The 13,472-nt window shown below is 35.5% G+C and overlaps 1 protein-coding gene across 3 annotated transcripts in view; it reads left to right on the top strand.

The window, feature by feature from the left end:
- Nucleotides 1–226: 226 nt before the first annotated feature.
- LOC148939683 (major facilitator superfamily domain-containing protein 6-B-like) overlaps nt 227–13,472 on the top strand; it is a 56,280-nt gene continuing 43,034 nt past the window's right edge. For all 3 annotated transcript variants that reach the window (XM_089106758.1, XM_089106757.1, XM_089106759.1), the window contains exons 1-2: nt 227–372; nt 8,583–8,770. In XM_089106758.1, the coding sequence (XP_088962884.1) occupies nt 228–372; nt 8,583–8,770 (333 nt within the window). In that variant the 5' untranslated portion in view covers nt 227. The remainder of the gene's footprint in view (nt 373–8,582; nt 8,771–13,472) is intronic.

Raw genomic sequence — 13,472 nt, 5'->3', positions numbered from 1 at the left:
TTATTTTTTATTAGTATTCTTTTTTTCTATTATTTGTATCTGCTTTGCTACCAATAGTAGTGAGTTTTATGGTTGCTGCGTAATATTTTCCTGACAATTATGTTGCTATTGTTTAATCAATCTGTGTTCTGTTCACGATTTTTATTCTATGGTTAAACTAAAATGAGCGATATATCAATATTAATTAAATTATTATATTTAAGTTACTTCTTGTTTTTCAGTACTTGATGACTCATGTTCGAACTCCGGTACCAGTGGAAAGCCCATACGGCACAGATCAATTCATTGCTTTATTTTCCCTAACTTTTATTGCTTGGTCATTTTTCTCTGTTAGTGTTAGTATGTCAGACAGCTTGACTTTCGCTGTATTAGGTAAGTATATTCAAACTAATATGAATAAGCTAATTTTACTGAAATTTAGCCAGTGTACTGTTACAATGTTAAAGTGTTTGAAAGAAAATAAAAAAAATAGGCATATAACTCTTGCGGCGGAAGGATGAGGGTTCTAAAGTCTAAGTTGAGTGATAAAATGGTTTTGAAAAATCAGTATAGTGTTTTCGTGTTGGATGCAGGTTAAAATAAAACGCTTATAACTCTAGTACCTCAAGACCAGAATTTAAAAAGCCATTGCCTTTTTTGTGTCTTTTCCTGCTTTTAAAATATTGGAATATCAGTGCAGCTTTGCCGCTTTGAATCAAAAAATAAAAAAAAATCTATAAGTCTAGTGCCACAGTATAAGCCTAGAAATATAAATTCTTTCATGTTTATGCTTAAGCAGACTTGAAACTCCAGTGAAGAGTTTTCCCCGTAATCGACGTGCAAAAAAGCTTTGAGCTATACTTTCGAAAGATACAAGGTTAGGTTTCGTTCAGTTTTTCATGTTACTTATTGAATAAACGTCTTGAAAAATTCGTTTTACGTCAATATCTTGAAAAAAATTTAGAAAAGAGGGCCACAAATGTTTGGGGCCACAAATGTTAGGTTTAGAAAATCTAAGCAAATCCGTTGATTTTTGAATTAAAATCACGTTGACATCAAGCCATGGTGAATTGGAGAAAAGGCCAGGACAGATAGTCTGAGTGAGAGGCAAGGCTGGCATAAGCCTTTTTCAGGATTGTATAATCTTCGTTCTCTTCGTGGCTAAAAGTTTATGATAATCAGTGTAACTTTATGGCGCTGAATACAGAGTAAAAATAATTAAAACTTTTATGCCTTATGACCTAGCACCGGAAAGTCTTTGGTTTTCATGTTCCTTCTTGGTTAAAAATCTTGAAATATCAGTGAGACATTACCGTGTTCATATAAAAAGTAAAAGAAACCTTTGACTATAATACCCCAAAACCTAGGCTTAAATAGTCTTTTCTGGTTTTTTATTGTTAAAATTTCTGCTAGCACTGAAAACTCAGCACAGCATCAAGCTGTCATAGGCCACCCCAAACTCATGCGCTCTTCTTCTACTCCAGTCTCTTCCGATTTTGAATCTTTACTCCTTTCTAACGAAATTCCTATTTCCTCTAAATATATGATTATGACCTATATCCGCCTCATTCGATCCCTGACGTGGCCAGTTATTTGGTTTGGGATGGGGGTCAGTGGCATGACTCTGTAAGCTCAGCCAGAGTCGACCCACCTCTACATGGGTATCTGGAGAAATCTGGGTAAGGTAAACAGGAAGGGTGTGTGAAAGCACAGGTTGGCTGGCCCCCAAACCCCCATTGCACCTCCTGGCTGAAGGGCCACGAAACGGAGATCAGCCCCTCCGGTTTGGACATAAAGTGTCTAGTGCCGTCATACTTACTTTACTTTATCTCCGCCTCATTTGAGTGCATCGGCACCTGAGATCGGAGTTATCCTACTCCTCGACAATCTATTTCGAGAAAACACTCTTTTTTGTTCGCCTTTTTTTCTTTTCTTTTTTTTTAGCTGAAACAATGGAGCTGTTTCAGTTAAAGCAACAGAGATTTGTACAGAGTCCCTGAAAAGCCATACGAAACAGCAGAAAAAATTATTCAAACGGTAGAAAATCACCAATTTTTTTTTAGGAACAAGATAATTTTGTTCTCAGGTCTTAACATTCTACTTTTCATCTTGTCCCAGATGAATTTTTGAACTGTTCTAGTGTTGCTGCCCTGATTTGAAAGTAAATACAATCGTATAGCCCTAGTGTCACAAGACCGGGAATTTTCCTATTTTATTACAGTTGAAAATCCAACTTGAAAAGTAAATGAAGTGTTATCGTGCTGATTTAAAAACTAATTAGCAGATGCAGCCTGTTTGGAAGTCAGATCAGTTTATCAAACAGTTTGTGGTAACGAACTGTACGTAAGTAGTGACCCGGCTCAATAGTAACCGAAACTCTAAAAAACGGAATTTTGATACCAATAAATACATAAAAAAAATCAGATTTTAATGCTGATTTAAAATCTTTATTTGGGAGGATTTTTTCATGGGGGAAGGGACATTGCTATGAAGGGGGCGCCGGATTTCCCAGCACTATGTAAAAAACGGTCAGAAATTAAATAAAAAAAAGTTTTTCAGCTGAAAGTAAGGAACAACATCAAAACTTAAAACGAACAGAAATTATTACGTATATGATTTGGTTTGCCCCCTAGTCAATACCTCACTCTTTAAGCCAAAGATTTTTAGTACTTTCATAAGAGCTATTTATTCTAATTAACAGCCATTGTGATTAAGGGTCATTTTTAAAGAATTGGAACAAAATTCGAACTTTAGCGTAGAGAGTGAGGTTTTGACTAGGGGGTGAACCCCATAGTATACGTATTAAAAATATATGAATATAGAAGTTCGTTATGTAAGTTAATTCGTAAGTTATGTATATTTATTACTAATAAAAACGTTCGTAAATAAAATTAAACAACTCTCGAGAAAGCCATTTAACCAAATAAAAGTAAAATTAATATGCAAATTTTGTTTTAATTATTCATGTACGATGAGCCAAAATCAAAACCTGCCTTAATTCAAAAACGTTCAAAAATTAAATTAAAAAACAAGTTATTTTAAGTGAAAGTAAGGAGCGACATCAAAACCTAAAACAAACAGAAATTATTCCGTATATGAAAGGGGCTGTCCCCTCCTCAACGTCTCGCTCTTTACGCTAAAGTTTGACTCTTTCTCAAAATTCTATTTTTTTTTAAACAATAAAAAACTTTAGCGTAAAGAGCGAGACGTTGAGAAGGGGACAGCTCCTTTCATATACGGAATAATTTCTGTTCGTTTTAAGTCTTAATGTCGCTCCTTATTTTCAGTAAAAAAACTTGTTTTTTTTATTTACTTTTGTAAAGATCATTACGCTTAATGATTGAATAAATAGAAGGCTGTATTAATCTGTAATGATATATAGTTAATTAGAATGAATTAAGAGAAAATTATATTGTGAAAACTAGCTCCAGCTCACTCCTTAAACTGTCTCCTCCCGTAAGAAATTTGTACTGACTCTAACTCTTTAATCCTGGTATCTAGATCCTATGTGGTCTATTTAGGAGGAGCCATTGATTTTATCCTCTTCTTCTTCATATGTTCTTTAGCCTACGGTTTGTTATTGCTTCAAGTGAAGAACTCACACCCTGGATAAATGTCAATTAAGTAATTTATCTCGAAATTACTTGTTAAATAATGTCCTGAGTTAATTTTTTAAGACAAGCTACTGTCATTAGCTACAACAAAGGTTCAAAGGTACAACAAAGCTACAACAAAGGTTCAAAGGTACAACAAGGTTCAAAGAAAAGGCCTGCTATGAAGGTTTATTTTTAACAGAAAATTATGTAGATATTTACGCCCGGTAGTCGAGGAAGGGGATGAGTACTTCTGATGGAAGTATTCCTAACACAAGATCCTAAATATTTACCGGGAAGGCTTGACGACGTCAGATTTTGCTAATTTTGAGACCATAAATTCAATAACACTTTATTTGATTTTGGATATTGATTCTCCACACAACTTGCCCTTCTGCCACATTGTATCGTCGGTCCTTGTAAAGGGCACTAAATTAAATATGAAGTGTGTATTGCTTAAGAAAACGCTCGAACTTAACGTATAACATATCCGTGCATGGCATATTGGGGAATTTCTGGGACCCTTGGCCCCCTTAGAGGATGGCCTGCTCTGTGATTGATATTTTTGTTCCTTTTTAAAAAATTATCAGTTTTTTCTGTCCATATTCTTCCCTTCTTTAAGAACTATTCGACAAGCTTGACGCTCTACAAGACCTTTGTAACTATTTATTGATTATAATATATTGTTTGTTATATATAAACCTGAAATAACTTGAACAAGAACACACTAAAATAAATCTGAATGCGTGTATTGCTTGCAAGTACGTTTAAATGAATCATTTCCTTGCATTCCAGTGGGGAAAGTCCTTTCACATTGCTCCTTTAAAGTGGCTCCACATTGCTCCATGAAAAAGATTTTCCAGTCGGGTGTTATTCCTTGTTAGGGATGCTCACATCTTGTCTTTGAAACCACTTGTAGCTCCTGACATATGCTATTTAGCATGTGGAACCATGTTGGATGAGCGAAATTTTTGATACACCCAAGATAAATGGATAAAAACAAAAATCAGGTTTTGGAACGTCAATTATTGTCACCATTTCAGCGGGAGTCATTTAGTGCTCCTTTAAATGGTTCTTTCTAAGTATTAAATGTCACCATTTCAGTGGGAGTCATTTAGTGCTCCTGTAAATGGTTTTTTCCAAGTATGAAATGCCACCTCTGCAATGGGCGTTATTCACTTCTCCTGTACAGGGTTCTTTCCAAGCATGAAATTTCACCTTTGCAATGGGAGTCATTCACTGCTCCTGGACATGGTTCTTTCCAAGCATGAAATATCACCTTTTCAGTGGGAGTCCTTTAGTGCTCCTTTAAATGGTTCTTTCCAAGTATGAAATGCCACCATTTCAGTGGGAGTCATTTAGTGCTCCTGTAAATGGTTTTTTTCTAAGTATGAAATGTCACCATTTCAGTGGGAGTCATTCACTGCTCCTTTACATGGTTCTTTCCAAGTATGAAATGTCACCTTTTCAATGGGAGTCATTCACTGCTCCTTTAAATGGTTCTTTCCAAGTATGAAATGTCACCATTTCAGTGGGAGTCATTTAGTGCTCCTTGAAATGGTTCTTTCCAAGTATGAAATGTCACATCGTGCGTCGGGGGTTACGTGGGAGGATCTCTCCATGGAGGAAGTTTTCATGGGAGAAGGGATATTGCTATGAAGGGGGTGCCGGATTTCCCAGCATTATTTAAATAAACGATCAGAAATTAAATAAAAAAAAACAACAAGTTTTTCAACTGAAAGTAAGGAGCAACATCAAAACTTAACACGAACAGAAATTATTACGTATATGATTGGTTTCTTCCCCTAGTCAATACCTCGCTCTTCACGCTAAAGATTTTTCAGTACTTTCATAAGAGCTATTTATTCTAATTAACGGCCTTTGTGATTAAGGGGCTCTTTTTAAAGGATTGGAACAAAATTTCGAACTTTAGCGTAAAGAACGAGGTATTTTCTAGGGGGAAGTTCTCCTTTAAATGGTTCTTTCCAAGTATGAAATGTCACCATTTCAGTGGGAGTCATTTAGTGCTTCTTTGAATGTTTTTTCCAAGTATGAAATGTCACCATTTCAGTGGGAGTCATTTACTGCTCCTTTAAATGGTTCTTTCCAAGTATGAAATGTCACCACTTCAGTGGGAGTTATTTAGTTCTCCTTTAAATGGTTCTTTCCAAGTATGAAATGTCACCATTTCAGTGGGAGTCATTTAGTGCTCCTTTAAATGGTTATTTCCAAGTATGAAATATCACCATTTCACCATTTAAATGTGTTTTTTTTCAAGTATGAAATGTCACCATTTCAGTGGGAGTCATTTAGTGCTCCTTTAAATGGTTCTTTTTTGTTCATACTTTGCGTACTCCATAGTGTTATGTCTGTTGTTCATTTGAGGGTTGCATATAAATACTTACATATTATTCTTCGTTATAATAATTCTTAGTTATTAAGCCTTTTCATTATATTTGAAAAAAACTACGTTTTCTAAAGAGTTAAAGAGGCTGAGTTACAAGGTCGAACCTTAAAACGTACAGGGATTAGGAGGCATAGTTGGGGGGCTACCGCCCCCAAACCCCCGCTTTTGCAGCCTTTAAATATAAAAAAAAAATTCTTTAAACTGAAAGTAAGGAGCGACATTAAAACTTAAAACGAACAGAAATTATTCCGTATATGAAAGAGGCTGTGCCCTCCTCAACGCCTCGCTCTTTACGCTAAAGTTTAACTTTCTCACAACTCTTTTTTTTAAACAATAAAAACTTTAGCGTAAAGAGCGAGGCGTTGAGGAGGGCACAGCCTCTTTCATATACGGAATAATTTCTGTTCGTTTTAAGTTTTAATGTCGCTCCTTACTTTCAGTTTAAAGAAATTTTTTTATATTCAAAGGCTGCGAAAGCGGGGGTTTGGGGGCGGTAGCCCCCAACTATGCCTCCTAATCCCTGTACGTTCTAAGGTTTGACCTTGTAACTCAGCCTCTTTAACTCTTTAGAAAACGTAGTTTTTTTTCAAATAATTTCTGCACGTTTTTGTACAGTTTATTACTTATTATTGCTTGACTAACTGTTAGCTGATCGTGTCAGGAGTTAAAGTTGGAGGCTGCCGCCCCCCAAACCCCCTGCTCTTGAACATTCTTGTGTTAAGGCTTTTAATTCCTGAATACTCAAATCACGTCGTACAGGGTGCCTCCTAATCCCTGTACGTTTTAAGGTTCGAACTTGTGACTCAGCCTCTTTAACAGCCCCCCAACTGTGCCTCCCAATCCCTGTACGTTTTAAGGGTCGACCTTGTAACTCAGCCTCTTTAACTCTTTGGAAAACGTAATTTTTTTCAAATAATTTAAAAAAGAAACTGAGTTTATTTTTAAAGTTTAAATTCAGTATATAAAAAAGTTGCTCTAATGGTGAATGGAACCCAGGTTTTCCGCCTGATAGTCTGGACTATCAAGCGCTGGACTATACGAACACAATAGTAATTGTTGTTTAGCATATGGAAGCTATTTTTGACGCAAGCAAATTCCCAAAAATCTTGATATGCGGTTTTTGGAAAACAGGGACGGAGTGATCAGATTGAGCTGAAATTTCGAGGATAAGATTCCAAGCCCCAGGAAAGCTTATCCTCTAAGTTTCAGCCCGATCAGACAACGTTAAAGGGGGGTTGTGGTGGGAAAAATTAACATGGGCTAATATAGGAAAACGAGGTTTTTCGTAAATGTAAATTCGGGGGATAATTTTTTCGGTCTGAAAATATCAAAAGGCCCTAACAGGTCGAATTCTGCTTCGAATGAGTCCTCATTCAACCGGATCCGGTGCCAACTGTGGCCTGTAGGCGTGGCTAAGAAAAAAAAAGAAATGATGATGATGAATTTTAAGTGGCTATATTTGGTTTTTTGAAAACAGGGAAGGAGTGATCGGATTGAGCTGAAATTTCGAGGATATGCTCCCGGGCCCTAGGAAAGCTTAACCCCTATATTTCAGCCCAATCAGACAAAGTTAAAGGGGGGCTGTGGTGGGAGGGTCCAAACTTCCGGCCCAGTTTACCCCATGAAGATAAAGTCGGAGGAGGATGAAATTTTGCAAGTTTCTTAGTTTGAGCTTGGGCTACAAAATGCGATTACCGCCGTCTCTCTGCGACCTCTAGGACCTGAAATCGCTTAACATTGTGGTGGGTCGCCTCTTTATAGAGGCACAAGTGTGCCTCCTTGATTTTGATTTTAACCAGAGATTATGTTAATAAGGAAGATAATTGATTATGAGCTCCAGTTATTTATTAAGAAATAATAACTCATTTAAGCCGATAATACTGATGGCCACCCCAGGGTTTTGCTTTATTTGTTTGTTTATTGATTCTTGTGTTGTTTATTAATAACGATGATTATCGATCGCAGTGATATTGGGCACTTATTCTTGACTTTTTCGGATCATTCTGTACTTTATTTTTCGGGTGTTCATTCTGTTCTCAAGCTAAAGGATTTGAAAAAGATTCAAGTTACATACTTCAAATTTTGCAAATTTCTTCTTTCTCTGCCGCCATGGACTAGAAATCGGTATCTAGTTAAAAAATTCTATGTTACGGATGTAACTCAAAAGCTTGGTGACCTACACAAAAGCTTTCTGCAGATGCATTTTGTAAAATTGGCCCTGACCATGGTCTTTTTCAGTTTTTTCTTAGTAGAAATTAATTACTAGTGTTTTGTTGATGCTCTTTTTTTTTATTACTATTATTATTATGTTTGTGCTCCACTTATACTACTTGTTCTCTTGTAGTGTGGGTAATAAATTATTGAATTTAATTGAATTGAATATTTCGTAATGATTTTTTATATATTTTCTATTAATCCGAAGTGTCATCTATAATATTCAATTTTGGGTTGTAAGTAAATAAGTGTGATTTCTTTTGAAGTGGCAGAGATTCAGTTTTCTTTAGCTTTCTACACTCTCATTAGGGATTCTTCTTATTAGGGTTGGGGTTTATTAGGGTATATGAAAAATAATCCTATTGTTTACAGTGAAAGTTTATTTTCAGGAGCTGACTCTTCAAAGTACGGAGCGCAGAGGCTTTGGGGAGCTGTTGGCTGGGGAGTTCTTATAACACTTACTGGTTTGATAATTGAAGTGGCGTCAAGTGGCCTCACCTACACAAACTACACTCCATGTTTCATTATCCTTATTGTTCTCATGGGCCTCGACATTGTAGTGGCTTCAAGAATCAAGGTTTTATTCTTTATTCTAATTCTTTCTAAAATCTATAATATTTTATTCTAAATTCTTTACATTGAACTGAGTCATTTAATATATGACACTGAGAAATTAAAATCTTATTTCGCTGGGGAACAAAATATTTATAATGGCTTCCAGGAATAAGTTTTATTTTCTATTTTTAGGTTCTTATTACAGTGAGGAATAAAATTGAACTCTTTCTTGGGGAGTGAGGAATTAAGATGTGTTATTTTGCTTAGATTTTTAGGCACTCTTAATTGCGTGTTTTGCAATTTTTGCTGAACTTCAGTCGTAAATCCAATCAAAATTTTTCTTGAGACCTGAAGAATTCTAAAATTTGTCTTTGCTCGGGCTTTTTATAAACTATTAATGGTCCTTGACCTCGTAATGGCTTCGACGATTAAGTTTTATTTAATTCTAATTACGGTGAAGACTAAATTTGAATTGTTTTTTGGGGACTGAGGAATTATAAAATTTGATTTTGTTTGGACTTTTTATAGATTTATAATGAGTTTGACATTATAAAAGCTTCCAGGATTGAGTTTTTTTAGTTGTTATTATAGTGAGGAATAAATTGAACAGATTCTCGGGGTGAGGAATTAAGACATGTAATTTTGCTTTCACCCGTTTGCAATTTCCAGCTTACTGTAAAACCAATTGAAAATTTTATTAATAATATTTTCAAATTTTTTCCGACGTTTGGGTGCTTTAAATTTTGAAATTTGAGGCTAAATATGGGGATACTAAGCCTGCCAATTCAATCGTGCTTCTATAAAATCGTACTTAATCGTAATTATAATCGTAATTAATATAATATAATCGTAATCAAATCGTAATATAAATCGTAATTAAATAAAATCGTACTTCTGTTTCAAAGATTACTGCTTATTATTCAAGCTAAAAATTCTAAACAAGCAGAAATAAACAAAGAAGCTGTTTTCTGCGAAAAGTGAAAAGCTATGTTAAAACTGTAAAAGAATTATAAACTTACTCACATAAGGAACCACACTTAAAAACGATTAGGAACTAAAATAAATCTAGAAATCAGACCTAAGTCGAAATTATAATTCAAACTTAAGCTATCTAATAAGCTTAAAAGGGCTTCAATTCAAACTTAAACGATCATAAATAAATGAAAATAAGTGCGGAACTGAAAAATATTTATCACAACAAAAAGTTTTCAGGCAAAATTTGTCTTTGTCAACACGGAGAACCCAATTATAAAAATTTTCTTAGGCGTTTGGAGTGAGAAACTAGACCCAGAAGAAGGTAGGAATATTTTTTTTAGAAATTTTAAAATAATGAAAAACGACTGGAAAATCGAGAGTTGATTTAGTGTCCTTGGAAGTTCCGAGACGCTGCATTGCTATGGAGTATTTAAAAACTACTTTACCTTAATTACCTTAATTCGCACTTCGGAGCAAATTAAGGTCCATACTGGATCTGTTGTGCTCCGGGTAATAATTTTAACGAAGAATTTTAACGAAGAACTTTAACGAAGAACTTTAAAAACTTTAACGAAGAATTTTAGAAGTTTAGGCTGCTAAGAAGTTTAGAAGGCCGCTAAGAAGTTTAGACTACTGTAAACCAGTGAGTAGGCCCATGGGCGCCCATATGGGGGGGGGGGCAGGGGGGATCTCCCGCCCCCCTGGCTGAATGATGCTGCCTTCTTTTTATATTTTTGTTCTGAGCTTTCTTTTATATAGCATTAAAAGTACCAATTCGACGAGGTTTGCCCCCCCCCCCTGGGATTCAGCTTATGGGCGCCCATGAGTAGGCCTTACAGTTTCATTAAATGAATGCAAAATAAATCTCCACCCAAGAACTGCATCCTTCCTGTGACGTACACTAATCAAGTACTAGGGATAGATCAAGATAAGTCTACTGCAATTATCTACTATCTAAACAAGATCATAGGAAATAATGATCCAAATGTGATAGATGCCAGAATAGGAGCCAAAGTTAAATGAATGACAATGCAAAATTTATGAAGTCTATACAATCAGCCATTTACCAATGCTGAAATTGCTACTACTACTACTAACGACTCACTGCAGCACCAAGCTGCCTGACGCCAACAGAGCTGCGCACGATCCTCCTCCGTCCCAATCTGTTCAAAGCCTCTTTTTACACTCTCCCAGGAAGTTCCCATTTCCTTTAAATTTTCCTTTATGACGTCCTCCCACCCAAGACAAGGACGATCTGCTTTCCGTTTAGCACTAGACGGTTGGCCGAAAAGAACAATCTTCGGCAATCTGTCATCCTTCATCCGCACAACGTGCCCTAGCCACCCCAACCTTTCTTTCATAATAGCCCTAGAGAGCGGTATTGAACCACATTTTTCGTATAGCCTATTGTTTCAAATATAGCCAGTCAGCCAGGTACCCAGAACAATCCTTAAGTAATTTCTCTGGAAAACATCTTGATAGTGTGATAAGTAATCTCCCCAGTGGTGGATCCAGGGGGACGAGGGCCCCCCCTAGCGTAGTTTAAAGTAGTGTAATTTACTTAATTAACTCAAGTTTATCGGATCAACCTATTTTGCGCCCCCCCCCCTAATTTTTTTTATTGGATCAACCTATTTTGCGCCTCCCCTGCCCCCCCTAAAAAATCCTAGATCCGCCCCTGAATCTCCTTATAACCTCACCAGGGCAAGATATTATTTGTCCAAAGTTTGTTAAAGCTTCGCCAAAGTGGGTTACTGTGCTGCTAATTATTATCAATTTAGCTTGGAATGATGAATATTTTCCAGGTGTATGGAAAAGGGGGCAAGCAATTATGGTCCTAAAATCAGGAAAAGACAATTCAAAACTGGAAAATCATCAGTTTGTAACATTATTCCCAGTTTTAGGGGAAAAATTTCCAAACAACGCGTTAAAAAAAAGACTGAATTGTGAAGTAGCAAAAAGGCATTGTCTTAAAGACATATAATTTAGCAATTTTCCTTAATGTCTTAGTTTAGGCTGTCAATAGTTAAAAATTAAGTAATTTCGCAAACTGCTTTCCAATTCATTGGCTGAAAAGGTTTGTTAGAAGAAAGGATAAGCTTTGAGATGTAGGTTTATCCTATATATATGTTGTGACATAAATGAGGATATATATTTTTTCGATACATATGTCAGGAACTACAGTCCTTAGAGAAATAAAGAGAGTAAAGTTGAAATGTGGTTCCTTTGAATTTGTTTAGTGAGAACTTAACAAATTTATTTAAATCTTCGAAAAGAGGCAAAAACCAAAAATTCAATTTTCAATAGAAATGTCTTAGCGTGGAGTTGTAAAATTTTCAGTAGTAGCTAATAACAAGAACGGTGGTGAAAATACAGCAAAAATAAGCTAAAACATTGGAGAAAATTGGAGTAGATAATAAGAAAAATGGTGGTGAAAACACAACAAAAATAAACTAACACATTTAAGAACACAAGATTTAGCTTTTTTAAGCTTAGAATCTTAAAATTTTCAATAGAAAAGTCTCCACATATAGTTATGCAAATATGAAAGTCAATACAGTGTTAATTCGAATAAAAACATCTATTTAGTGTTTTTATGCTTGAATTTTTAGTGTATTTTATTTTATGTGGGCTTTGAATGCACTCAACTATCTATGTATGGGCAACCATTTCAAATGGTTCCCCGCCCAGGGAAGCGGTCTTCCCTAGACCTTAAACCTTTAGTTCTCTGTCTCTGAACCCCCCGTCCATCCCACCCAGAAGAAAAAATTAACATATTTAGCATTGTCAAAATGAAATAGACATCATTTATTATGTTTTTTTTATTTTTATTTTGGTTTTTCTTATAAATTTTATAATAAGAAAAAACATTTTTCAAATTTTAGCTTTTAGAATTGATTATTTTATTCTGGACAATCTATCTGGTTTTAGTCAGGGCCGGATTTAAAGCTTTGACGCTTCTAGGCCTAAGCAGTTTTGCCTTTTTTTCCAAAATTTTCAAGGATATCCTCGGAAATTTGGGGATAATGTAAGCACCGAACAGAACACAACTGATGATCCAAATGTAATAAAACAGACTAAAGAGAGAGTTAATACCGAACTCTTAGCTGCCATTCCTGGGAGACCTCTGACAGTTTATAAGTGATCACGGAATTCCTATATTGTTTTAAAATTACTTGCTTGTCAATAGGCAGCGTGTCTGCACAGTGCACAATAGGCAGCGTGTCTGCACGATGAATCGCATTAGTCCAGTCTTAATTAAGAAGAAATCACAGTTATAATTTATGCCCCCCCCCTCTGGGATTATGCGCCCCTAGGCCTGAGTCTAGTAGGCCTATTGATAAATCAGGGCCAAGTTTTAGTCTGACTTATTAGTCATATTAGTTTTTGCTCTTTAAAGTTCTTTATTATTAGTTCTTTATTATTAGTTCTTTATTATTAGTTCTTTATTATTAAAGTTCTTTAAAGCTCTTTATTATTAGTTTTTGCTCTTTAAAGTTCTAACAATACTCTCAAGTTGTCTTCAGAAAAGCTTTACCTTTCAGACGTTATTAGAAAAATTAAATTCATATAACTTGAAAGTAGGGAAACTTCCAAGAGAAGCATGATTTTGGTAAAAATTTAACCATTAACTTTTACTAGCAAACGGAGGTTTGAGTCCTCTATTTCCCAAAAAAAATTGTATTTTTATTGTCTTCCACCGGGGTTTACTACCTCTGTAGACGCCAGATAATTTATAAAAAGCATAG

The sequence above is a fragment of the Artemia sp. Qi Xiang Cuo genome, chromosome 21, assembly GCF_049724085.1.
Source record: "Artemia sp. Qi Xiang Cuo chromosome 21, ASM4972408v1, whole genome shotgun sequence".
NCBI classification, from domain to species: Eukaryota; Metazoa; Arthropoda; class Branchiopoda; order Anostraca; family Artemiidae; genus Artemia; species Artemia sp. Qi Xiang Cuo.
Note: the sequence above shows the minus strand (reverse complement) of the source record. Positions and strands in the feature narration are given on the sequence as shown.